Source organism: Chelonia mydas, chromosome 17 (assembly GCF_015237465.2).
Source record: "Chelonia mydas isolate rCheMyd1 chromosome 17, rCheMyd1.pri.v2, whole genome shotgun sequence".
In the NCBI taxonomy this organism is placed as follows: domain Eukaryota; kingdom Metazoa; phylum Chordata; order Testudines; family Cheloniidae; genus Chelonia; species Chelonia mydas.
Genome location: NC_051257.2, coordinates 22,787,371 through 22,815,262, shown reverse-complemented (window position 1 = coordinate 22,815,262; position 27,892 = coordinate 22,787,371). Strand labels below are relative to the sequence as shown.

The following is a 27,892-nucleotide window of genomic DNA, read 5'->3' as shown; positions in this document are numbered from 1 at the left end:
ATCCCCAGAGTTTTTAAACTGACTATCCCACTTCTACCATGTGTGGTCCCATATAACATCGGACCGCTGGGTCCTATACATGTACAGGTTGGATACTCTCTCCAGTTCTCCTCCTCCCCTACCTCCCACTCACCTTCCCTGTCCTTCTTCAGGGACCCCTCTCACGAGCAACTCCTTCTTCAGGAGGTTCGTTTGCTCCTCGAGAGAGGTGCAGTGGAGGAGGTTCTGCAAGAGCTAAGGGGAAAAGGGTTTTACTCCCGTTACTTCCTAATCCCCAAGGCAAAGGAGGGTCTTCGACCCATTTTAGACCTTCGCAGACTCAACAAATTTATGCTCAAGCTCCGGTTCCGCATGGTCTCCCTGAGCACTATCATTCCATCACTGGATCCGGGGATTGGTACGCTGCCCTCGACATGAAAGACGCATACTTCCATATTGCTATTCATCCGGCGCACTGACTCTTCCTCTGGTTTGCCATAAACCAACATCACTACCAGTTCACGGTTCTCCCATTCGGCCCGTCCACAGCCCCCCGAGTGTTCATGAAATGCAAGGCGGTGGTGGCAGCCTTCCTGCGGAAGAGGCAGGTTCAAGTGTACCCGTACCTGGCTTCTCACAGGTCATTCCAAGGATGAGGTCCAGTCCCACGTGATGGTAGTCATGGACACATTTCACAGACTGGGGCTCCTCCTCAATGTGCCCAAATCTTCTCTCATACCCACCCAAAGGTTAGAGTTTATAGGGGCAGTCCTGGACTCAGTACAGGCAAAAGCGAACCTTCCAGAGCCCAGATTCCAAGCCATAGAGCAGATTGTAAAATCAATGCTTTGGTATCCCACTACCACAGTCAGGTGTTGCGTACAGCTAATAGGGCATATGGCAGCTTGCCAGTACGTGGTCAGCCATGCCCGACTGAGACTCAGACCCTTGCAAGCGTGGCTCGCACTGTCTTATCGTCTGTATAGAGACCCCCTGGACCTCGTGGTGATGATCCTGGAACAGGTTCTAAAATCCCTGTGCTGGTGGCTGGACCAACCAGTGGTCTGTGCAGGGGTCCCCTTCGCCAAGCCCCAACCTTCTCTGATGTTAGTAACAGAGGCATCACATCTGGGCTGGGGCGTACACTTAGGGGACCTGAGGACACAAGGCTTGTGGTTGAGGGACAAGATACTTCTCCATATCAACCTGAAGGAGCTCAGGGCAGTTCATCTGGCCTGCCAGACCTTTCACGCCACATTGCAAGGTCACAGCGTGACAGTCCTGACAGACAACACCACCACCATGTTCTATATAAACAAACAAGGCGGAGCCCGCTCCTCACCTCTCTGCCATGAAGCTCTTCTTCTTTGGGACTTCTGTATAGCCTCATCCATTCAGCTCAAAGCATCCTATCTTCCAGGAGTGTGGAACGAGCTTGCTGACCGCCACAGCAGGTCATACCACATGCACGAGTGGTCAATCAGATTGGACAACATACAGTCAGTCTGCCAGGAGTGGGGTGATCCCCAAGTAGACCTCTTCGCCACCAAGAGCAACAGACAGTGCCCTCAGTTCTGCTCATTCCAAAACCACAGTCCAGCCTCGATTGCCGATGTGCTCTTAATACCATGGGGCAAGGGTCTGAAGTATGCCTTCCCTCCTATCCCACTTGTCCATCGGGTCCGCCTCAAAATTCGCAGACATAGGGTGATGGTGATCATTATCAGCCCCTCTTGGCCCTGACAGCATTGGTATACAACCCTACTAGAGCTGTCTGTAGACGCCCTGATTGCCCTGCCCCTCAACCCAGATCTGATCACGCAGGACCACGGGTGCCTCCTTCACCCAAACCTGCAGTCTCTGCATCTCATGGCTTGGAAACTCTGTGGCTAAATTCCATGGAGAGCCAGTGCTCTCAGTTGGTGAGACAAATTCTCCTCGGCAGTAGGAAACCTTCTGCTAGGGCTACCTACCTGGTGAAATGGATAAGGTTTTCCTGTTGGTGTGAACCCAAGCGCCTTCAACTACTCCAGGGTACCATCCCAGGTATTTTAAAATACCTCCTACACCTTAAGCATCAGGGTCTATCCCCTTCCTCCATCAGAGAAAACCTGGTGGCCATTTAAGCTTTCCATCCAGGGGAGTCTGGGCGCTCAGTATTTTCTAATCCCATTGTGGGGTGATTCCTCAAAGGTCTGGAGAGGTTGTTCCTGTATTCTCGACCACGAGTCCCAACCTGGAACCTGAACCTGGTCCTCTCCAAACTCATGAGCCCACCATCTGAGCCCCTGGCCACTTGTTCCCTCCTCTATCTTTCTTGGAAGGTGCGTTCCTGGTGGCCATTACTTCAGCAAGAAGGGTGTCCAAGCTGAGAGCCCTCACCTCTGAACCACCGTACAAGGTGTTTCATAAGGACAAGGTGCAGCTTAGACCACATCCTAAATTTCTCCCCAAGGTGGTCTCCCAATTCGACATGGGTCAGGACATTTGCTTACTAGTGTTCTTTCCAAAACCCCACATGAGCCCGAGACACCGCAGCCTACACACGCTGGATGTCTGGAGAGCCCTGGCTTTCTACATAGGGTGCACGAAACCTTTCCACAAGTCGACCCAATTGTTCATCACCATAGCTGACAAAATGAAAGGTCTTCCTGTCTCTGCGCAGTGCATATCGTTCTGGATCACAGACTGCATTCGCACATGCTATGAGTTGGCCAAGGTCCCAGCCCCAGCAATTACGGCCCATTCAACCAGAGCACAGGCATCTTCGACAGCCTTTCTGGCTCAGGTCCCTATCCAGGAGATTTGTAAAGCAGCCACCTGGTCTTCAGTGAACACGTTTACAGCCCACTATGCTGTTAACCAACAGGCCAGAGATGATGCAGCAGTCGGCAGAGCTGTTCTTCAATCAATTGTTCCATGACTCCTACCCTCCTCCAATGGTAAGCTTGGAAGTCATCTAATTGGAATGGACGTGAACAATCACTCAAAGAAGAAAAGACGGTTACCTACCACAGTATGCGTCCGATGAAGTGAGCTGTAGCTCATGAAAGCTTATGCTCAAATAAATTGGTTAGTCTCTAAGGTGCTACAAGTCCTCCTTTTCTTTTTACCTACCTCTAGTAACCGTTGTTCTTCGAGATGTGTTGTTCATGTCCATTACAATACCCAGCCCCTTTCTCCTCTGTCGGAGTGAACGGCAAGAAGAAACTGAAGGGGGGTCGGGCTGGCAGGGTAATATATACCCTGCCATGAGGGCGCCACTCTAGGGGGCTTCCCTGCTGTCCTGATGGGAGCTGCTAAGGGAAAAAGTGTCCAATGTCCGTGCATGTGTGCGCACACACCTAATTGTAATGGACGTGAACAACACTTCTCGAAGAACAACAGTTACAAGAGGTAGGTAACCGTCTTTTACTAACCGTTGTAGTTTAAATAGAGTTAAGATAGAGAATATGTAACCACATTTTAGGGGAAAGAACATTTCAGGGCTGTTGTGAGTCTATATCTAACATTCCAAACCTGGGAAATTCAGAGTTAAAGTTATGCTTAAAAGAAATCCAAACGTGGTAAGGTTTGGGGAGTGGCGAGTAGTGAGGCCAGGCAATAACCACACAATTCCAGATTCTGGATTGTGATTAAGACATTTCATGGTTGTGGTTCCAGATTGGAGGACGTGGACTTTTTAAGGAACCGTTAAGGGGGTTTTATTTTTCCCTTCACAAGAGCAGTACAAAGCAGCCAAAGCACAGTGGTAAATCTGTCCCTTAATTTGCAGTGGCTTTATTGATCTGTGTTAGCGAGACTGGTGCGACAGGAAGAGAGGCTGGGAGAGACAAGTTGCTGAGTCTCAATAGTTCGAGCCTGTGCTCCTGCCTCAGTTCCTCTGGCAGTGCTGCCTCTCTGTGTGCAGTGGAGCCAATGGGAAACTTTCAAGCACTGATGACCAAGCCAGTATGGGGCTACGGGACCTTTAAAAGGAGTGGCAGTTGTGCTATGTAATCTACCAATGAGAACTTTTGACATATCCCATCTCCTTCATACCTGTCTTATTACCACCAATAGAATTGTTGCACACAAATGAGCTGCAGAAGAAGGTTGAGGATTAGTTAAGCTACCTCTGATGTCCCATTGGTAGCACTTAGAGTTACTTGAGATGTTGCCCTGATCTTATCTGGACCCAGTACAACCATAACAATTTATGCAACAATCACTAATACTTTAATTAATTACAATCACATTTCTTCAAATATAGACTATGAACAAGATGCCAAATATTGTAACTGTGGAAATTTGATAAGTGTGTGTTATTCCATTATTTTGGGATAAAGAAAAGACTGACTTAGATGGTAAATTTCTTAAAGGATCCAATTTTTAATTAATTTTAACTCATAAGCTAATTCTCAGGTTTACTGGTAAATTCTCAGAAAATTCATTCTGAACTCAAAGAGTGATTGGTGTAAATTTAGGGAGGTGTAAATTTATCTTCACAGATAACCAAGAGATTGAACCCCTATTTTAAGTGCAAAACAGAACTCAGCCTAAACTATCGAGCTGCAACCGGCACCTCCATAAATACAGGCAAGGACAGTTCAAACAGCATAGATCATTTCTGTGGCATCAGAGATGACTCAACCAACCATCACAATCCCTTGACAGGTGATTTGCATGCTGCAATTCCAATGATTGAAATGAGTCAGTGGAGTAAGGGGCGGGGCTGTACATGTGCCCAGGAAGTTCTCATTATGGAGGTAAGGTTTGGGACTCCACAGTTGTGTGGAGATTGCACTTAACACAGGAATTCAGCATTTTGTTTTGTATGAACCATCCTGCGTATCCTCCCCATATCCTCCCCAAACTGACAGCACTTAGTCTTTGAGAATAAAATGAATTTTCTGAGCATATACAAGAAAATCTATTAATTAAACAGCATTACAATTAATACAAAAATAAATAATTACAGTTTTTTTGTTCCAATCTAATCTCATTAATGAAATAATGAAGACTCTTCAAACTTTCCATATCATTAACCTTACTGAATTTGTATCCATAGGCTACTTTACAAGAATTTTTGTTTAGGATTCATGGTAATTTTTTGCCATTATTCTTCCTAACTGAAAGTTTTTCCTTCAGCAGTGGCTGAAGAAAAATGTTCTACTTCAGAGAATTCTATGAACAACTGCCCTCTCAAAATGGCGGCCATCTCTTATTCTTCTGAGTCCCATAGCAAAGATGGACACCGCCTCCTTTCACCTGCTCCTCTCCACTCCTTTATAGCATGGGGAGCTACTATCTTCCCTGGAGGCAACTTGGAGTCACTCTCAGTGGGAACCAGGAGAAGTGGTGGCCATTTTGGATGAGAGCAGCCTGCGTGGTATGAGCAAAGAGACACCAGACTGCAAGGGTGGGATTCACAAGGCCGACATAGGCACCTAACTGCCACTTTAAGTTCCTCAGTCCAACATTAGGTGCCACTGGCATTCACAACCCCTCTGTCAGCTTCTGTGTAACCATGTAGGTGCCTAAAGTCCATAGATAGGCACCCATATTTCTGCCAGTAAAGTCCACAAGGTACCAACATCAGGCAGCTGAGCACCTCCCCACACTGCCATGCAGCTCAACACCTAACACTCGATGGGATTCACAAATGAGGGATTCCCCTGCCTATCTTGCCTTGCGGGATTGGTCTGGTAGATGCCCTCTGTACACATCTAAACTGACAGAAAATGGTCAGCAGAGGGGGTTGTGGTGCCCCCGTTAGCTCAGTGGCTAGAACACTTGCCCAGGATGTAGGAAACAGGTTCAATTCCTCCCCCCTAAGAAAGGGCTTCACCTGCATTTCCTCCTCATAGGAGAGTGCCCTAGCTGTCAGGGGATTTGGGGGCAGGGCTCTCTGTCTCTCCTGCCATATCTGCTCCACTTTGTGTAAATCATTCAATACTGACTGGAGCAGGCAGACTGGAACCTGGCTGCCCCACCTCCTAGTGGAGAGCCTGAACCACTGGGCTGTAGAGTCCGTCTTGCTCATGCCATTGTTGGGGTTAGTGTGCAGGGGTTGGGGCGTAGCTGTGATGCCCAGGGGGAAGGCTAGATGATCTGCTGGTCCCATCTGGCCTTACACTTGTGACTGTCTCTGGCCCGACGATGAGTTTGTTTTGTTATCTGTAGTGTTTGTTCAGGTTTCAGAGTAACAGCCGTGTTAGTCTGTATTCGTAAAAAGAAAAGGAGGACTTGTGGCACCTTAGAGACTAACCAGTTTATTTGAGCATGAGCTTTCGTGAGCTACAGCTCACTTCATCGGATGCATAGCATATCGTCTGCAGTTTCCACGATATGCTATGCATCCGATGAAGTGAGCTGTAGCTCACGAAAGCTCATGCTCAAATAAACTGGTTAGTCTCTAAGGTGCCACAAGTCCTCCTTTAGTGTTTGTTCAGTGCCTTATAGTCATATCCATCACACACTGAGAGAATCTGTTCTTCGTTAGGCCTCTGCTAGTCCTGCCCTTTAGTTCTTTTCCTTCCCCACCCACCTTCCCATTTCCCTCCCTATCCTGTCTGTGATTCTTCTGTACTTTCTCTGCATTGCCTTCCCTGCAGCCAGATCCAATTTCTTCCCTGTGGGCTTCACTCCCTCCCCATGCTCCCCATCCAACCACTAAATGGTCAGCAGTTAAACAGTTATTGTTGACATGGACATGTCATCACCGGTATTTAGAGTGGACATCTCAGTGAGAGGAACAGGGGAGATCACCTCTCGGAGCCATGGTGTCAGGCTCTGGGCAGACTTAGGCAGGCATCACTGCCTTGGCTACACTTAAGTCACTTTGGGAAGGTTATGTCTGCACTGCAGCCGTGACTGATAGACACTTAACTGGTTTTCTAAATGAAAGCTGAGATTCTGGAGAACCCAACTGTATCATATAGGCCACAATACATCCTGCCGGTCAGCTCTGGCCTGCACACATATGTTTGCTAGCCCCACACCGCACACGCATGTGCCAGGGTAGTAACTACTGTAACTGTGGAATGAGCTGCGATGGACCAGAGGCAGAAGGGGTCCCTTGCAACTTGTAGAATTGTTTCTGCTCCAGAGCTACAGTGGGACTTTTTTTCTTTCAGTTTAAAGGAGAAACTGAGGAACGAAGCCTTCACCCCTGCAGATATCCTGGGACATATCAAGCAGCCAGTGGGAGGAACCAGGGTCATGATCCGAGCTGCTGATTACATGGAAACCACCCTGAGCCTGCTGAAGGAGAAGTTGCAGTGGACTGTGAAGGGGAAGTTTAATGTCACAGGTACAGGGGTGCAAGTCAGTTTGGCTTCCTCTCCTTGAGCCCTTTCTCTGCCCAGTGTCTTGGGGCTCAGTTGTCCTCCCACTGACTTCAGTCCTGCAAGACTGGGCCCTTAATTAGATACACCTGTAAAGCTAGAAGATGAGTGGCTACAAGGTACATGCAAGTGTCTGTTGGCAGGCAGTGGCCGGCTATGAAACATGGCAGCTTTCTGTCTGCCTGTCAGGTCATGCACGTCAGAGCTAGCGTCTCCCCATTCGTCACTCAGATAGCTACCGCGGTGGCACAAACCCCGGGGGGACTAGAAGCAGCGGGAGGCGTTGTAGCTCAAGAGACTCCTTTGTGTGAAAGGGGAAAGCCAACTTTCCCGCCCGCCCCCAACACTTTCTTCCGGAATTTGGGTCAAGTGTAACCACTGTCCAACTGTGGGATGGAATGGGAAGGGGACTCTTCCCTGCTACCGCCTTCTTTCCCTTCACTCTGGCATCTCCCTCCCGGCTCTGCAGAGGTGAGGCTTCAAAGTCAGCCGGTGATGTCTGTGTGAACATGGCCAGCTGCTTCAGACTCTGCTCTACTGTGAGTCCAGACAGCAACTCTGCGCCCAGAGCAGGCTGCATCCTGGTGAGGGCAGCAGTGAGCTGGGGAAGTGATTTGACAGAGTGCAGAAGTGGCCTCCAAGAATTCTTTGCCTCGCCCCATTTCTGGGGCACCAGTCCCAGCATACCAAGTTGCTGAACCTCCTTTGCATTCTCTTGCAGACATGCTGACCCCAGCTCAGCTGGAACTGATTTCCAAGGCTACTGGATGTGCCCAACTAAATATGAATATACCATGCGACGAAGCAAACCCTTACCGAACAATCACTGGTGAATGCAACAACAGGTGATGCTAGCTGTCAAGGAGAGCATGGCAGGTCCTCCCTACACTAGAGTAACTTCCTATCTATACGTTCCTATCTAATCCCAACTATACATATACAATGATGGGGTCTAAATTAGCTGTTACCACTCAAGAAAAAGATCTTGGAGTCACTGTTGATAGTTCTCTGAAAACAGCCACTCAATGTGCAGTGGCAGTCAAAAAGGCAAACTGAATCTTGGGAATCATTAAGAAAGGGATAGATAATAAGACAGAAAATATCATATTGCCTCTATATAAATCCATGGTACGCCCACATTTTGAATACTGCTTGCAGATGTAGTTGCCCCATCTCAAAAAAGATATATTGGAATTGGAAAAGGTTCAGAAAAGGGCAACAAAAATGATTAGGGGCATGGAACACCTTCCATATGAGGAGAGATTAATAAAACTGGGACTTTTCAGCTTGGAAAAGAGACGACTAAAGGGGGATATGATAGAGGTCTATAAAATTATGATTAGTGTGGAGAAAGTAAATAAGGAAGTGTTATCTACTCCTTCTCATAACACAAGAACTAGGGGTCACCAAATGAAATTAATAGGCAACAGGTTTAAAACAAACAAAAAGGAGTATTTTTTCACACAACGCACAGTCAACATGTGGAACTCCTTTCCAGAGGATGTTGTGAAGGCCAAGACTATAACAGGGTTCAAAAAAGAACTAGATAAGTTCATGGAGGACAGGTCCATCAATGGCTATTAGCCAGGATGGGCAGGGATGGTGTCCCTCGCCTATGTTTGCCAGAAGCTGGGAATGGGCGACAGCAGATGGATCACTCAATGATTGCCTGTTCTGTTCATTCCCTCTGAAGTTCCTGGCATTAGCCACTGTCAGAAGACATGACACTTGACTAGATGGACCTTTGCTTTGACCCAGTATGGCCGTTCTTATGCTTTTATGTTCCTAACTCACTAGCCAGGCCTGTTCTGGTGAAATCTCACAGGGTACACAAGGGAAAATCCCCACCAGGAGTGGTGAGCCTGATCATGCATTTGGTGTCTGCACACTCTTGTTAATGCAGCTCACTGAGGAGCCCTTTACACTGCTGGCTCTGTGCCTGGCTCTAGCTCAATAGCCAGCATTTCCTCCTCATGTGCTCCTGGCTGGCTGGCTCAAGCCTTACAATCAGGCTGGTTTCTAGAAAACCCCTGGAGTGAAAGTCACACCCATGCCAAAACAGAGGTCAGATTTCAGCTCATATTCTAGTCTGTCCCCATGACGCCGTGTGTCAGGGTGTCACTGAAACATTTGCAATGGTTTTGCTCAGTGTTTTACACACTATTGACTCCTGCCTGCATCTGTCAGCTATGCCCTCCTTCACTGCCTCTCATTACATTCTCATACAAGCTTTGTGCTTTGCCCCACACTGCCCCTTACCCATGGCAGGAGCTCCCAAAAGCATGGGCAATGCCACCTCATTTCCTCCTTCCAGTTCCTCCTTAACACACCCCTGTGCAGTGACGCCTACTAAAAAGTCAGCAATGGTTAGGCAGCTGGTGTGCTGAGGCCCCTGCTTGTCATGCTGACCCAGATTGTTTCCTTGTGCTCCTCCACTGTTCGTGTCCACTTGGTGTCTCTTGTCTTATTCTTAGACTGTCATCTCCTTGGAGCAGGAACTGTCTTTTTGTTCTGTCTGTACAGTGCCTAGCACAATGTTCTGGCCTGTGACTGAGGCTCCTAGGCTCTATGATGATGTTGATGGTATAATTTGCTGTATTGTAAATACAGATTCTTTCATTCCATCTCCCAGGAGAAGCCCTACCTTAGGGGCTTCAAACAGAGCCTATAGCCGATGGCTGCCTCAAGAGTATGAAGATGGTGTTTCAATCCCTCGTGGCTGGACAGAAGGAATCTGTTATTCTGGATTTCGTCTCCCATTGGTAAGGACTGTCAATTCATTTAAAATACATTCTTTGAATTAAAATAGTAGGAAGGGAGCTCAGAGTTTTGCCAGAGGTAGGATAGCTCAGGGGCCCCATGGCACACGTCCTCCACCATCAGTAACCCCTTTGCCATCTCTAGGCTGAGCACATAATGACCAAAGTGAAAAATGAAAGAAACAGCAGGCCATTAGGTCTGCACTTCCGTCTGGAGGAGTAATTCTCAGTGCGTGGCAAAGTACCAGGGCTAGATCTGATCGAGCTAGCATGCTAAAAAGAGACGTAGCAGGCAGAGGCGCAGGCAGAGGCTAGCTGCCTAGTAGGTAGGGTAGGTACTCAGTGCAGCTAGCTACTCACGCTGTGGTGGCCTACTATGTTTTTAGCATGTTGGCTCAATCAGAGCTGGGAATCACCCTTAGCTCAAAGTGTAGCTGTACCCTGAAATGGCTGTCTGAAGCCTGAGTGGAAAGCAGAATATTCTGCCTCCATCATTTCCCCCTAGACCCACTTAACTCAGTGTTGCTGACTCACACGATTTTATCAGGAGAGTCATCATACTGGGTGGTTTCTCTAAATCCCCAGCTCTTGAAGTCATGAGAATCTCTGCTTTCATTTTTTTAAAAAGAGTTTCTAGCGTGTATGCTGGCAGGAAGAGCTAAGAACCCTGAACCCTAATGGCCCAACCCCCAGAAGGCAAAAGAAAAAGGCCCCAAAGTCACTATTTTAAAAATTCTTGTGATTTCACAGCCAGTCTCATGAGTTTTGAGGCCCTGACTCATAATTTTTGAACTCTTGAGTTTGAGACTCTTAACCCTGCCAAAAAGCAGAGCGCAAAGTTCTAAAGGACAAAACCCCAAAGAAAAATATTTTAAAATACCCAGCAAGGAAGCGTATGTGTCTGTGTGTCCATGTGTGCACCTCAGGGTGGGTGGGGAGCCTTTAGCTGCTCCACTGGGATGTAACGACAGCAGCGCTCAGAAAGGCAGGAATTCGGGGTAGCTGGGGATTTCAGCTGAAATGCTCATTCCACTTTCCAAAATCCACCTTGTGCATTTGGTGCAAGCAGCTCCTCACCCTCGGAGACCGAGCATGGGCTGTTGAGACCAGGGTGGCTGAATGGGAGGAGTGAAGGGAGACAGAGAGGTGCGTTGATGAGACTTTCCTGGGCACAGTAGAGCAGGTCCCACCCCTAGTCTGACAGCCTCTGTGCTGTTGAGGAGGATGAAAGTCTCGGGGGTGGAGAACATCAGCTGGGATAGAGGGAAACAATCCTTTAGTTGGGATCCTCCTTCCAGATGATGTCGTGGTGTCCTCTGGCACTGAGGATACCCTTCTGGGGGAGGGGACAACAGTTATTAGGAAGAGAAAGATAATAGTTATGGGGATTCAGTTATTAGAAATATAGATAGTTGGGTTTGTGCTGACCGAGAGAACCGCATGGTGAATTGCCTCCTGAGTGCTACGGTTGCAGACCTCTCGAGACATCTAGACGGACTTATGTGCAGTGCTGGGTAGGAAGCGATGGTCATGGTACATGTGGGTACCAGTGACGTAGGGAAAGAGAGGAGAGAGGTTCTGGGGTAGGTAAGAGATTAAAGTTCAGGACCTCCATGGTGGCATTCTTTTAAATACTTCCAGTTCCGTGCGTGGGCCAGTTAGACAGGCAGAACTGCAGGGTCTCAATGTGCAGATGAGACAATGGTGTTGGGAGGAGAGATTTAGGTTTATTTGGAACTGGGGAACATTTTGGGAAAGGAGGAGCCTACACAGGAAGGAGGGACTCCACCTACACCAAAAGGGACCCAGATTGTTGGCATGTAAAATTAAAAACTTCATATGGGACTTTTTAAACTAAGGGCTGAGGGAAAGCTGACAGGTGCGGAGGAGCACACGGTGCAGATAGAGACATCCCTTAGGGAAGGATTTATTAATGGGGATATCCTAGTAAAGAGGAGAAGATAGAAGTTGATAAAACATTCAAGTGAAATAGAATCTCATTCAGTTACACCACATGAATGCAGACAACTAAAAATTTTACAAGTGCTTCTACAGCAATGGAAGAACTCTAAACACTACAATGGGGGTGTGACGAGGTCCCCAGGGTGCAGCCTGGACTGTGAACCGCTGAGCTCTCAAACCCACCAGCCTGGCTGTCTCTCACACAGTGATGCTAATGTCAAGCTACAAGCCTCGGACAGGTACTGCACTTACACAGCCATCCACAGGCAGGGACACACCCACCTGAGTTACTTGAACAAGTTCCCAGCCACTCATGAATAGGCTCCTACCAAATTCGCGGTCATGAAAAATGCACCATGGACCATGAAATCTGGTCTCCCTCTGTGAAATCTGGTCTTTTGTGTGCTTTTACCCTATACCATACAGATTTCACGGGGGAGACCAGCGTTTCTTAAATTGCAGGTCCTGACCCAAAAGGGAGTTTCAGGGGGGTCACAAAGTTATTTTAGGGTGGTGGGTCATGGTATTGCCACCCTTACTTCTGCACTGCCTTCAGAGCTGGGTGGCTGGAGAGCGAGGGCCCAACTCTGAAGGCGGCGCCCTGCCAGCAGCAAGGCAAAAGTCAGGTGGCAATGCCATCCCCTCCCATCCCATCCGTACTTCTGCGCTGCCGAGGGTGGCGGTGGCTCTGCCTTCAGAGCTGGGCTCCCAGCCAGCAGCCGCCGCTCTCCTGCTGCCCAGCTCCGAAGGCAGCGACGCCGCCCTCGGCAGCGCCGCAGCCCCAGCAGCACTGCAGAAGTAAGGGTAGCAGTACCACACCCCCCCTACAATAACCTTATGACCCCCCCCCAACTCCTTTTGGGTCAGGACCCCTACAGTTACAACACTGAAATTTCAGATTTAAATAGCTGAAATCATGAAATTTACTATTTTTAAAATCCTATGATCATGAAATTGACCAAAATGGGCTGTGACTTTGGTAGGGCCCTACTCATGAACCATCAGGAGAAAGGCTCCAGCCAATTCCCCCCAGCTCCAGCCCTACACCCCAGAACTGTTTCCATTTTGCACTGGTCAGAAGCCTGACTGGTGTAAGCTCATTAATTAGTTCGCCAGTCTTACAAAAGGGTAGTGGGCGTGCAACAGCCCTTGTTCACCTGAGCTGAAATTTCCCAAGGACTTCCACCAAAACCACACTGGTTTAGATAAAATATAAAACCGATTTAGTAACTGCAGAAAGGTCAATTTTAAGTGAATTAAAAATAGAAACGCAGTCTAAATTCTAGCTTAAACAGACTAAACAAGATTTGAATCAAACGGTTTCTCACCCAACAGATTTACAGATTAACAGATTTACACCCTAACGTTTACAGTTCCTCAATACACAGACTGAAATCCTTCCAGCCTGGGACCAATCTCCCTAGTTCAAAGTCTTTGTCCTCCAGATGATCTTCCAGGTGTTGAATTGGAGAGTCCAAGTGATGATGTCACTCTCCCTCTTTTATACCTTCTTCCAGCTGCTAGAAAGATCCCCGATGTGATGTGGGGGTGAGGCAGTCCCCATTGGTCAAGCAGTCCTCATTGCATAGGTGTCTTCTCTAAGGAATCTCTGGGATAGGGGACTCTTTTTTGGTGGGCCATTAATGCTGTCTGGGCCCTTCTTTGTTGCAGCTGAAAGGGTGGCGGTGTGTGTTCCCCACCTAACAACATATCCCAGTAACAAGGTAGCAATACTTCATAACTTCCCGTACAGTGATCGCACATACATTCCAACAGGATATTCATGTTCAGCAGATCAAGACTTTTAAAATGATACCTCATAAGGTATAGTTTGTACAAAACATATCATAATCCTATCACAGTGGTGAATTTGGGGGTTCCAGGATGCTACTTTGAGGTACAGAGTGCCCGGTATTAAATGCGGATATTGGTATAATAGGCATTGCAGAGTAGGTTGCACTGGAAGAGGAGTGGCACTATATATGAAAAAAGCATAGAGTCAAATGTAGTAAAAATCTGAAATGAGTCAAACAGTACCATAGAATCTCTATGGATAGAAATTCCATGCTTGAATAATAAGAGTATAGCAGTAGGGATATACCACCGACCGCCTGACCAGTATAGTGATGATGACTGTGAAATGCTCGTGGTGATTATTGAGGCTACAAAAACAGAAAACCCAATAAAAATGGGGGATTTCAACTACCCCCATATTGACATGTCACCTCACGCCGGGATGTAGACATTAAATTTTCTGCACACCATTAATGACTTCTTTTTGGAGCAGCTAGTTCTGAAACCCACAAGGGGAGAGTCCTAAGTGGTGCACAGGAACTGATCCAAGTGGCGAATATATCTGAACCGTTTGGTAATAGCTAGGGCCCTACTAAATTCGCGGCCATCAAAATTAATCATGGACCATGAAAGCTGGTCTCCTCCCATGAAATCTGGTCTTTTGTGTACTTTTACCCTATACCAGAGTTTCTCAAACTGGGGTCCCCGAGGGTACTCCATGGGCTCTGTAAGCCCTGCTGATCAACTCTTCCCCCTCCCTCCCTCAACTCCTCCCCCTCCCTGAGTGGTGCTAAAAGTCCGGCCATGCAGTGGGGCTAAGACAGGCTCCCTGCCTGCCCTGGCTCCGTGCCACTCCTGGAAGTGGTTGGCATGTCCCTGTGGCCCCAAGCGGGGGAAGCAGGTGGTCACTGCATGTTGCCCCTGTCCCGAGTGCCGACTCCGCAGCTCCCATTGGCCGGGAACTGCAACCAATGGGAGCTGTGGGGGCAGTGCCTGTGGGCCTAGGAACTGCTGCCAGAGAGCTGTGCCAGTCACTTTCAGGAGCTGCCTGAGGTAAGCGCCGCCTGGCCGGAGCCCGCACCCCTCACCCTCTCCTGCACCAACCCCCTACCCCAACCCTGAGCCCCTTCCCGCACCCAAACTCCCTCCCAGAGCCTGCACCCCTCACCCCCCTCCTGCACCCAAACTCCCTCCCAGAGCCTGAACCCTTCGCCCCTCCTGTACCCCAACCGCCTGCCCCAGCCCTGAGCCCCCTCCCACACCCAAACTCTCTCCCAGAGCCTGCACCCCTCACCCCCCTCCCGCACCCAAACTCCCTTCCAGAGCCTGCACCCCAACTCCCTGCCCCAGCCTGGTGAAAGTGAGTGAGGGTGGGGGAGAGTGAGTGATGGAGGGAGGGGGGATGGAGTGAGCGGGCGGCAGGAAGAGGCAGGATCTTGGGGGAAGGGGTGGAGTGAGGGAGAGTCCTGGGGCTGAGTGGGAAGGCTTGGGGGTCCCCAAATATTTTAAATCAAAATGGGGGTCCTCGGGTTGCTAAAGTTTGAGAACCACTGCTCTATATTATACAGATTTCATGGGGGAGACCAGCATTGGGGTTCCTGACCCAAAAGGGCATTGCAGGGGGTCACAAGGTTATTTTTTGGGGGGGGGGGTCGCAGTATTGCCACCCTTCTGTGCTGCCTTCAGCCACCCTTCTGTTGGCCAGGCGTCAAGTTCTGAAGGCAGCGCCCCGCCAGCAGCAGTGCAGAAGTCAGGGAAGCAGTACCACAACCCCCCCACAATAATCCTGTGACCCCGCCCCCTCCGGTTTTGGGCTTGGAACCCTACAATTACAACACTGTGAAATTTCAGATTTAAATAGCTGAAATCATGAATTTTACGATTTTTAAAATCCTAAGACAGTGAAATTGACCAAAACGGACCGTGAATTTGGTAGCGTCCTAGTAATAGCATCTATAATATAATAAAATTTAACTTCTTTGTAGGGGGAAAATACCAAAGAAACCCATCACAGAAGCATTTAACTTCAAAAGAGGAACTACCCAAAAATGAGGAGGCCAGTTAAACAGAAATTGAAAGGAACAGTCACTAGAGTGAAATGCCTCCAATCTGCATGAAAACTTTTTGAAACACCACAGCAGAGGCTCAAACTATATGTATACCCCAAATACAAAAATAAACAATAATAGGACCAAAACAATGCCACCATGGCTAAATAACAGAGTAAAAGAGGAGATTACAGTCAAAAAGGCATCTTTTAAAAATTGGAAGTCAGATCCTTCTGAGGAAAATAGAAAGTTCAGAAGAGGGAAGCCTGGCAAAGAGTCAGTGGGGCCACTGAACGATGGAGGTGCTAAAGGATTCTTTGCACCAGTGTTCACTGCAGAGGAGGTGAGGGAGATTCCCACCCCTGAAACATTATTTTAGGTGACAAACCCGAGGAACTGTCCCAGATGGAAGTGTCATTAGAGGAGGTTTGGGAAGAAATTGATAAATTGAATAGTAATAAGTCACCAGGACCAGATGGTTTTCGCCCAAGAGTTCTGAAATAACTCAAATATGAAATTGCAGAACTACTAACAGGGGTACGTAAACTATTGCGTACGTTAGCTAAAATGATGGGATCTAAATGAGCTGTTACCACTCAAGAAAGAGATCTTGGAGTCATTGTGGATAGTTCTCTGAAAACATCCACTCAATGTGCAGTAGCAGTCGAAAAAGCTAACACTATGTTAGGAACCATTAGGAAATGGATAAATAATAAAATAGAGAATATCATAATGCTACTATATAAATTCATGATACACCTTGAGTACTGCCTGCAGTTCTGGTAATCCCCACTCAAAAAAGATGTATTAGATTTGGAAAAGGTAGAGACATGGGCAACAGAAATGATGAGGGACACATGGACATGAACCGCTTCTGTGTGAGGAGAGACTGACAAGACTGGGACTGTGCAGCTTAGGAAAGAGACGACTGAGTGGGGAGATGACAGAGGTCTATACAATCATGGCTGGTGCAGAGACAGTTAATGGGGAAGTGTTATTTTCCCCTTCACATAACAGAAGAACCAGGGATCACCAACTGAATTAATAAGCAACAGGTTTAAAACAAACAAAGGAAGCACTTCTTCACACAACGCATAGTCAGCCTGTGGAATTTGTTGCCAGGGATGTGATAGAGGCCAAAAGTATAACTGGGTTCAGAATAGAATTAGATCAGTTCCTGGAGGACAGGCCCATCAATGGCTATTAGCCAAGATGATCAGGGATGCAACCCCATGCCCTGGATGTCCCTAAACCTCTGACTGCCAGAAACTGGGGTGGACAACAATGGATGGATCACTGGATAATTGCCCTGTTCTGTTCATTCCCTCTGTAGCATCTGGCTTTGGCCACTGTCAGAAGACAGGATAGATGGACCATTGGTCTGACCCAGTCTGGCACTTCCTATGTTCTAAAAATCTGTGACAGATTCATAAAAGTGCAGGCTCAGAACAACATATCACCAGCTAACTAATAATAGGGAGGGAAGTGAATAAGTTTATGGGAGATGTCCCTAAACAAGCCCTTACTTGTATAAAGAGGCTTTTTTATGAAAAAGGAAGTAAATGTGATAACTCAATGCTTAAAAGCTCAAAGGATTAAAGAGCAATACACTATCCCACCAGTTAAAAATGCTCAGCAAAAGATAGTTACACACTGCTACGAAGTATGTGCTGCTGTTATTAGAATAACCTCTATACTTCAGATACTTCAAGTTTTATTTTTTTATCAAAAATATCTGGAAGTAACAGGCAGTGGGAAGTAGCTGCCAAAGACACAGGAGACTGACAGAGAAATTTTAGGAGAAGAAATAACAGAGGAAATTTAAAAAGTGGAAAACTCCAAGGCCTTGTAAATTTCCAGCAGAATTTTATAAAGCTATTAAGGAGGTATCAGTTGATCCTTTAATGCTGCTGTGTTAGGGGAGGAACTTCCAAAATCTATGAAAGAAGCTGCTATTTTAGGTCTCCCTAACGTGGGAAAAAGGGAAGCCCTTCCCTCATGCAGATCTGATAGGCCCAGATTCACACCAAACTGTTCTTTATTTGCAGAACTGAAGGGGACTTATATACCTTCAGATCAAACTGGATTAATTAAAGACTTTACAAAGGTCAAGTAATATTTGTATAGTATTTGAAGTAATTCATAGTGCCAGAGCTAAAGGGGATGTGCTTCTCTTGTTATCTCCAGATGAGGAAAAGGGTTTTACAGGACAGAGTGGCATCTTTTATTCAGAACTTTGTCCCATATGAACATTGGCACTGGCCTCCATTGCCTTAAATGAATCATTGTTCCCTCTCCCAGAACAAAAGCAGCAGTGCAAGCCAACGGAGCCTAGGTTCTCCAGTCTGAGATGTGTGAAGGCAGCAAACAGGGATGCAATATTGTTTGTATCTAACCCAGATATTTACTATAAACTATTATCCAAAAAAAAATCCATGATTTTATGCATTCATGGTGTATAAAAGGAGGTACACTATCCCTGCCCAGTGGATAATGTCTCTCTTGGCAAAAGCACGTCCACTTTTGTATTTGTAAATAGAGTATTTTTGGTACTTGCTTGGTAATGATTTGTAAGATTTTGTATACATCCTAGATAAAGTTACCAAAAGAAAGTTACATGTTCTAACGTTCTAAAAGTCAAGTGTAGATAAGGTAGTTTATCATTGAAAACGTGTTACATTGGCTTCCCTCCCACCCCCGTGGTAAAGGCTGTGTGAGCCATGTCTACATTAGGCTTTTAAAATGTATTAATTGGAACATATTAGCTAACAGGTGCTAACATCACACCTTAAATCCTGGACTAGACAAGGCACTCAGCTAATTTAATATGTAGTGAACATGTGCATCTTCTAAAGTGCACATTAAATAAGGCAAGGGCTTCAGTGAAGTCTTGTCTCATTCAATGTGTGCTTTGCAGCACAGGGTAGGCCAGCAGAGGCCTGGTAGCTGGCCAGATAGGTCCAGATTATGGAATTCCTTTAAAAACAAAACCTAAGAAATTCCATTAAAAGACTAAGAGGGTAGTTCTTCCGCGGCCTGGCCTTCCTACTTTCCTCCTTTACACAGACTTATGTAGGTAGGTAGGCAGGCCTGACTCTCTCATCCACGTGGGAAGGAACTAACTTTGCCTCTCTTTCACAGAAATGGTAACGGAAACCAAAGGGGTGAAGGTCAGTGTTTTCAAATGTCTGTGCCTAAATTGAGGCACCTGACTCTCAAAGGTTTTCAGCATTTCTGACACCCCATTTCAAAACAGTGACTTCAATCTTTGTTTTCTTCAGTTCCCAGTCTGTGAAGGGTTGATAAAGCTTGACCATCTTTGTGAGGCTCAGTGCATAATTGTGCAAGGGCTTGCCAGGGCTGAGCCCCGGCACCTCTGGGCTTGGCAGTTCACAGCCCCAGCACCTCTGGGCCTGGCAGTTCACAGCCCCGGCACCTCTGGGCTTGCCATGTCAGTTATGAAAGTAAAGCAATTGCTTGAGCCCCAGCACCTCTTTCATTACAAATTAAGCACTGGTGAGGCTCTTTGAGCTCCATGAATGAAGGAGCACTGTGTGTGGAGTATTGTAGTGTGTGTTCAGAGCTGAACAGACTTGAATAGAGATGGCAAATGAAGAGTTATAGCCCTCTAGTAAGGGAGTCCAGAATGGTGCCGGCAGGAAAATTAAACAAAGAATTCACCGTTTAAATGTTTGTATTTTTAAAAAGGAAATTGGAGCAGCTTCCATCTCACTTAGACACCTGTTGATGGCACGGGAAATTGACCTCCCACTCCCCAATCTTGTCTACAGAACACATGTTCCTAGCCCATCTTATTACACACTCTCTGCTTTAATCCCTCCAGGTGCGAGAAGTTTCAAACAAGATTGTACGCTTTCCCACTGAGGAGCTCGTATCGGATCAGAACAGGGCGCTCATCTTCATGCAGTGGGGCCAGTTTATTGACCATGACATGGACTTTGGCCCTCCGACTCCAGCAACGGTCACTTTCGGCAGCAGAGAGGACTGTCAGACCAGCTGTGCCAAAAAACCACCTTGCTTCCCCATCAAGGTACTGCCAGGATTTCTCCTGGAGGGAACAGAAGAGTGAGGGGGCACCTCACCTTAGAATAATAGAATCATAGACAATTAAGGTTGGAAAAGACCTCAGGAGGTCACTTAGTCCAACCCCCTGCTCAAAGCAGTACCAACCCCAACTAAATCATCCCAGTCAGGGTTTTGTCAAGCCAAGCCTTAAAAACCTCTAAGGATGGAGATCCCACCATCTCCCTAGGTAACGCATTCCAGTGCTTCACCACCCTCCTAGTGAAATAGTTTTTCCTAATATCCAACCTAGACGTCCCCCACTGCAACTTGAGACCATTGCTCCTTGTTCTGTCATTGGCCACCACTGAGAACAGCCGAGCTCCATCCTCTTTGGAACCCCCCTTCACGTAGTTGAAAGCAACTATCAAATCCCGCCTCATTCTTCTCTTCTGCAGACTAAATAAGCCCAATTCCCTCAGCCTCTCCTCATACGTCATGTGCCCCAGCCCCCTGATCATTTTTGTTGCCCTCCGCTGGACTCTCTACAATTTGTCCACATCCTTTCTGTAGTGGGGGGGGCCCAAAACTGGATGCAGTACTCCAGATGTGGCCTCACCAGTGCCGAATAGAAGGGAATAATCACGTCCCTTGATCTGCTGGCAATGCTCCTACTAATGCAGCCCCATATGCCATTAGCCTTCTTGGCAACAAGGGCACACTGTTGACTCGTATCCAGCTTCTCGTCCCCTGTAACCCCTAGGTCCTTTTCTGAAGAACTGCTGCCGAGCCATTCGGTCCCTAGTCTGTAGCGCGGTGCATGGGATTCTTCCGTCTTAAGTGCAGGACTCTGCACTTGTCCTTGTTGATCCTCATCAGATTTCATTTGGCCCAATCTTCCAATTTGTCTAGGTCACCCTGGACCCTATCCCGACCTTCCATTGTATCTACCTCTCCCCCCAGCTTCGTGTCATCCACGAACTTGCTGAGGGTGCAATCCATCCCATCATCCAGATCATTACCCTTGATCAGTTTCTCCTAGGGACTGGGTTTGTCAGAGTCTCTCCCTGCCCTTTTCCATGGGCAGATACCTGCAAGTGAGTCTTCCTCCCAAAGGGCATGTTGGTATGACTAAGAGGAGAGTGGGGGTGTTGTTTCTTGGATTTTAAGGCCAGAAGGGAACATTATAATCATCTAGCCTGCCCTCCTGTATAACACAGGCCAGAGAACTTCTGCTTCCAGTCACTAGATCTCATTGTGCTTTGTCTGCTAGATTAAAGAGCCCCTGCTTCAGACATCTTCTCCTCATATGAGTTCTTATAAACTGTAATCAAGTCACCTCTTAACCTTCTCTTCTCTCCTTTAATCTCTTCTTGCGAGGCAGCTCCCAGAGGTCAAATAATTCTTCTCTGAACCCTCTCCAATCTGACAATTTCCTTTTTTAATGTGTGAACACCAAAACTGCACACAGTATTCAGTAATGGTCCCAATAATGCTGTACACAGTGGTAACACCTCTCTAATTGATATTGTCCTGCTCAGATATGTCGCATTAGCCCTCTCAGACAGAACATTGCACTGGGAGCTCATGGACAGCTGGTCTCCACCAGGAGCCCTAACTCTTTTCCACTGTCATTTATTTCCAGAGCTCAGTCTCACCTTGTAATTATGCCCTATACTCTTTGTTCCTAGATGTATGACCTGGCATTAGGCTAATAATAGTTTATGATCACATAGGGAAAGACTGTGTCATATAAATTCAAATGGGGCATAGTCTCCCTTAAATTTGGAATTTCCCAACTTTTGAGTGATTCACTTTACAATATTAATTTTATCTTAATTTTTGGTCTGGAATGTCATAATCCCCTTGTAGGCTTGTGCTAACTCATACATTATATTTATTTATTTACTTATTTGTTTGGATGTTTTACCAACTACAATAATGAGTGCTGGTCTGATACTCTGGGAACCCTTGACAGTCTTTAAAAATAACCTGATAAATAAACACCCTAATAGAGGCTCAAACTAAACGTATACCCCAAATTAAAAGACACAGTAAGAGGACCAACAAAGTGCCACCGTGGCTAAACAACAAAGTAAAAGAAGCGGTTAGAGGCAAAAGGCATCTTTTAAAAATTGAAAGTCAAATCCTACTGAGGAAAACAGAAAGGAGCATAAACTCTGGCAAGTCAAGTGTCCAAGTGTAATTAGGCAGGGCAAAAAAGAATTTGAAGAGCAATTAGCAAAAGACTCACAAACTAATAGCAATATTTTTAAGTCCATCAGAAGCAGGAAGCTGCTAAACAATCAGAGGGGCAACTGGACGATTGAAGTTCTAAAGGAGCATTCAAGGAAGATAAGGTCACTGCGGAGAAGCTAAATGAATTCTTTGCATTAGTCTTCTTTGCAGAGGATGTCAGGGAGATTCCCATACCTGAGCCATTCATTTTGGGTGACAAATCTGAGGAATTGTTCCAGGTTGAGGTGTCAGTAGAGGAGTTTTTGGAAAAAATCAACAAATATTACATAGTAATAAGTCACCAGGAACAGATGGCATTCACCCAAGAGTTCTGAAGGAACTCAAATGTGAAATTGCAGAACTATTAACTGTGGTATGTAATCTATTGAATCAGCCTCAGTACCAGATGACTGGAGGATAGTAATATGACACCAATTTTTTAAAAAGCCTCCAGAGGCAATTACAATGGCAATTACAGGCCAGTAAGCCTAACTTCAGTATCAGGCAAGTTGGTTGAAACTATAGTAAAGAACAGAATGATCAGACACTATAGATGAACACAGTTTGTTGGGGAAGAGTCAACCCAGCTTTTGTAAAGGGAAATCATGCCTCACCAATCTATTAGAATTCTTTGATGGGGGACAACAAACATGTGGAAAAGGGTAATCCAGTGGATATAGTGTACTTGGACTTTCAGAAAGCCTTTGACAAGGTCCATCACCAAAGGCTCTTAAGCAAAATAAGCAGTCTAGGAACAAGAGGGAAGGTCCTCTTATGGATCAGTAACTGGTTAAAAGACAGGTTTCAGAGTAGCAGCCGTGTTAGTCTGTATTCGCAAAAAGAAAAGAAGTACTTGTGGCACCTTAGAGACTAACCAATGTCTCTAAGGTGCCACAAGTACTCCTTTTCTTTTTGGTTAAAAGACGGGAAACAAAGGGTAGGAATAAATGGTCAGTTTTCAGAATGGAGAGAGAGAAATAGTGGTGTCCCCCAGGGGTCTGTACTGGGACCAGTGCTGTTCAACACATTCATAAATTATCTGCAAAAAGGGATAAACAGAGAGGTGGAAAAAGGCTAATCTATTGCCCATCTTTAAAAAAGGGAAGAAGGAGGATCCTGGGAACTACAGGCCAGTCAGCCACACCTCAGTCCCTGGAAAAATCATGGAGCAGGTCCTCAAGGAATCAATTCTGAAGCACTTAGAGGAGAGGAAAGTGATCAGGAACAGTCAGCATGGATTCACCAAGGGCAAGTCATGCCTGACTAATCTAATTGCCTTCTATGACGAGATAACTGGCTCTGTGGATGAGGGAAAAGCGGCGGACGTGGTGTTCCTTGGCTTTAGCAAAGCTTTTGACATGGTCTCCCACAGTAATCTTGCCAGCAAGTTAAAGAAGTATGGGCTGGATGAATGGACTCTAAGGTGGATAGAAAGTTGGCTAGATCGTCAGACTCAACGGGTAGTGATCAATGGCTCCATGTCTAGTTGGCAGCCGGTATCAAGTGGAGCGTCCCAAGGGTCGGTCCTGGGGCCGGTTTTGTTCAATATCTTCATTAATGATCTAGAGGATGGTGTGGATTGCACCCTCAGCAAGTTTGCAGATGACACTAAACTGGGAGGAGAGGTAGATACACTGGAAGGTAGGGCTAGGATACAGAGGGCCCTAGAAAAATGAGAGGATTGGGCCAAAAGAAATCTGATGAGGTTCAACAAGGACAAGTGCAGAGTCCTGCACTTAGGACGGAAGAATCCCATGCACCGCTACAGACTAGGGACCGAATGGCTAGGCAGCAGTTCTGCAGAAAACGACGTAGGGGTTACAGTGGACGAGAAGCTGGATATGAGTCAACAGTGTGCCCTTGTTACCAAGAAGGCCAATGGCATTTTGGGATGTATACGTAGGGGCATTGCCAGCAGATCGAGAGACGTGATTGTTCCCCTCTATTCGACATTGGTGAGGCCTCATCTGGAGTACTGTGTCCAGTTTTGGGCCCCACACTACAAGAAGGATGTGGAAAAATTGGAAAGAGTCCAGCGGAGGGCAACAAAAATGATTAGGGGACTGGAACACATGAGGAGAGGCTTATGAGGGAACTGGGATTGTTTAGTCTGCGGAAGAGAAGAATGAGGGGGGATTTATAGCTGCTTTCAACTACCTGAAAGGGGGTTCCAAAGAGGATGGATCTAGACTGTTCTCAGTGGGAGCTGATGACAGAACGAGGAGTAATGGTCTCAAGTTGCAGTGGGGGAGGTTTAGTTTGGATATTAGGAAAAACTTTTTCACTAGGAGGGTGGTGAAACACTGGAATGCATTACCTAGGGGGGTGGTGGAATCTCCTTCCTAAGATATTTTTAAGGTCAGGCTTGACAAAGCCCTGGCTGGGATGATTTAGTTGGGGATTGATCCAGCTTTGAGCAGGGGTTTGGACTAGATGACTTCCTGAGGTCCCTTCCAACCCTGATATTCTATGATTCTATGATTCTAGGTGGGAAGTTGAAGACGATACAAGATTACTCAAGACCATTAAGTCCAAAGCAGACTGTGAGGAGTTACAAAGGGACTCACTAAATTGGGTGATTGGGCAACAAAATGGCAGATGAAGTGCAAAATGTAGATAAATGCAAAGTAACGCACCTTGGAAAACATAATTCCATACAAAGTGATTAGATCTAAATGGTCTGTTACCAGTCAAAAAAGAGATCTTGGAGTTATTGTGGATAGTTCTCTGAAAACATCCATTCAATGTGCAGTGGTAGTCAAAAAAGCGAACAGAATGTTAGGGACCATTAGGAAAGGAATAGATAAGACACTAAATATCATAATGCCATGGCATACACACATCTTGATTACTGTGTGCAATTCTGGTCACCCCATCTTAAAAAAAGATATATTAGAATTGGAAAAGGTACAGAGAAGGGCAACAAAAACTATTAGGAGTATGGAACAGCTTCCATTGAGGAGAGATTAATAAGACTGGTACTTTTCAGCTTGGAAAAGAGATGACTAATGGGAGATATGATAGAACTCTGTAAAATCATGAAAGGTGTGGAGACAGTGAATAAGGAAATGTTATTTATTCCTTCACATAAAACAAGAATCAGGAGTCACCCAATGAAATTAATAGCCAGCAAGTTTAAAACAACCAAAAGAATTATTTCTTCATACAACGCACAGTCAACCTGTGGAACTTGTTGCCAGATGTTGTGAAGGCATAAATTGGTTCAACAAAGAATTAGAGAAGTTCATGGAGCACAAGTCCATGAATGGCAATTAGCCAAGATGGCCAGGGATGCAGCCCCATGCTCTGGGTGTTCCTGAAGCTTTGCCTACCAGAATCTGGGACTGGATAACAGGGGATGATCACTCAATAGTTGCCCTGTTCTGTTCATTCCCTCTGGGGCACCTGGCACTGGCTACTGCCGGAAGACAGGATACTGGGCTAGATGGACCATTGGTCTGACCCAGTATGGCCGCTCTGATGTTCTTAAAAAGACCTGTCAATTACTCCCAATCAAATCATGTGTCACTGCGACACCATAATGGAAAGAGAAGTAATACAGCTCCTCACACAGTGCCCTAAGGGAGACCACTCAGACACCTCCCTCTGTTATACTGATCACTGTTCAACTCAGCAGCCTCCGCTGACCAGGGGGAGTGTGTCGGGGGAGGGAGAGGTCTCTGATGTAACCCTTCTGCCAGGTGTTGTTAACAGCAATAAGGGCCGGGTATAATTTCCTGGGGTTCCTCTTAGAATTACAAAACAAAACCATCTTGAGCCCCCAGTCAGAAACCCTGAAAAACTATGTATCTCCCCTGGGCACCCCTAAGAGGCAATACTTCCCCAGTCACAAGCACTGAATCTGTGTACAGCACAAATAAATCTTCTATTAAGATGAGAGGAAAAACAGCATTAATTAGGGGAAAATAGGAACAATGATTTGATAGTCTGCAAACAATAAATAAAACACTTGCTCCGCAGTGTCTTGGGCATTGTCCTTTGCCTCAGTTTCCCACTTTGTGGTGTGAAAGTCCCATGAACAATGTCCCTTGACAGCATGCCACTCCCTCTTCCACTCTGCTGCACCCCATGCAGTGCTGTTGTCTGAGGGCAGCAAAGGGCCAGAATCCAGGGGTGCGGCAGGAGGGTACATCGACAGCCCTTGGAGTGCATGGCTTGCTTTGCTGCTGCTGCCACCTTTCACCCCTGCACCTCTGTCGCCGCTCTGCTGCCTGTGCCACGGCAGCCTTGCTGCTGCTGTTGCATCTCTCACCACCCGAGCCCCGCCTCGCCCGGCTAGGAGTCATCACAGCCCTCAGCCTGCTGGCAGGGGCCCCTTTTCTACTGCGCCCTCCGCCCCCAGCCTGCAGCCGCACTGCTGCGTTCGCAGCTTCCACCAGGCAGCCCAGCTCTTCGTGATTTCACCAGGTAATAGGGAACTTCACTGCTGCTGCCTCCTCTGCATTGTCTTTCCCCACAACCCTGCCCCACACCGGCTCTCAGCGCAGCCCCACAGACCAGCCTGTCAACGATGTCAGCTCTAGTGATCACTGGGATGAGACACAGACTCTCTCCTCAGCTCTCTCTTTACATACCGGAAAGTGAGGATCCAGTGGCATCTAAGATCCTTAAACAAAGTCCTCACCACCAGGTAGGAACTCCTGTCCCTGCCCCTTCTCTCTTTTACTTGGATTTGGCATCATTCCCCCATATTTAGTGAGGGAGGTTCAAGTTATGGAGATCCTTCAATCAGGGCAGGCTAAGTACAGTCATAGAATAAGGAAACCCCCATTTCATTACCCCTGCATCCCAGACTGCAGTGAACGAGGCCCTCCGATGGGCAGTGAGTGCCCTCGGCACCCCCAGACCCAGGCTCTTGATGAAGAGTGGGAATGATCCTTGATGGAGGCCTTCATTATGCTCCCTGTTTGGCTGTTGGATGGTCACACAAGAGCAGTGACGAGCAAGATGTTTTCCTCTCTGCACCTGCCCATAAGATTGTGACCATTTCTCTGCTTGTTGCAGTGACCCAGGCCTTTGTCACCTTGAGACTGGATTAACAAAGCACTCTATGTGTAGCCATAGCTTAAATCTAACAAGAAACAGAAGCAGTTTCAGTATGGGGCAGGGCAGGAAACGCTGCTCCGGGAGGGAGAATGGCTTCTGCACTCAGTGGTAATTAATCCCGTTCATCTCTTGCTGTAGATTCCACCCAACGATCCACGAATTAAAAACCAAAGTGACTGCATTCCATTCACCCGCTCAGCCCCTGCATGCACCATGGGCAGAGCCATTCGAAACCAGATCAATGCACTCACAGCCTTCCTTGATGGCAGCATGGTGTACGGCAGTGAAGTACCTTTGGCTAACAGACTAAGGAATAATACCAACCAGCTGGGCTTGATGGCTGTTAACCAGCAATTTACTGATGGGGGATTGGAATTCCTGCCATTCAGTAATGTGGAGAAAGACATCTGTGTTCTCACCAACAAAACAGCTCAAATCCGATGTTTTGTTGCAGGTAAGTCGTGTATCTGCAGCACCTGCCATTCTCTGATAGTGAGACCCAGAGTGAATGAGTCTATGGGTTCTATTTTGTTTCTTGATTTTTTGAAAAAATCCAAACAATTAAATCAGTGGAAAAAGGGGCAGAGCAGAACTCTCTAAAGATCAGGTCAGGTTGTAATAGACAAGGGTCTAGAGATGAGAAGAAACTCTCTCTCTAAAGGTGAGAAGAAGCAATCTCTCTCTTTCTCTCTCT

General features: G+C 46.7%; 1 protein-coding gene across 2 annotated transcripts in view; it reads left to right on the top strand.

Moving 5' to 3' along the window:
• LOC102933916 (eosinophil peroxidase) overlaps positions 1-27,892 on the top strand; it is an 80,058-nt gene that overhangs the window by 17,047 nt on the left and 35,119 nt on the right. For both annotated transcript variants that reach the window (XM_043531291.1, XM_043531292.1), the window contains exons 4-8: positions 7,098-7,273; positions 8,029-8,152; positions 9,940-10,069; positions 19,715-19,921; positions 27,337-27,652. In XM_043531291.1, coding sequence (XP_043387226.1) covers positions 7,098-7,273; positions 8,029-8,152; positions 9,940-10,069; positions 19,715-19,921; positions 27,337-27,652 — 953 coding nt within the window. The remainder of the gene's footprint in view (positions 1-7,097; positions 7,274-8,028; positions 8,153-9,939; positions 10,070-19,714; positions 19,922-27,336; positions 27,653-27,892) is intronic.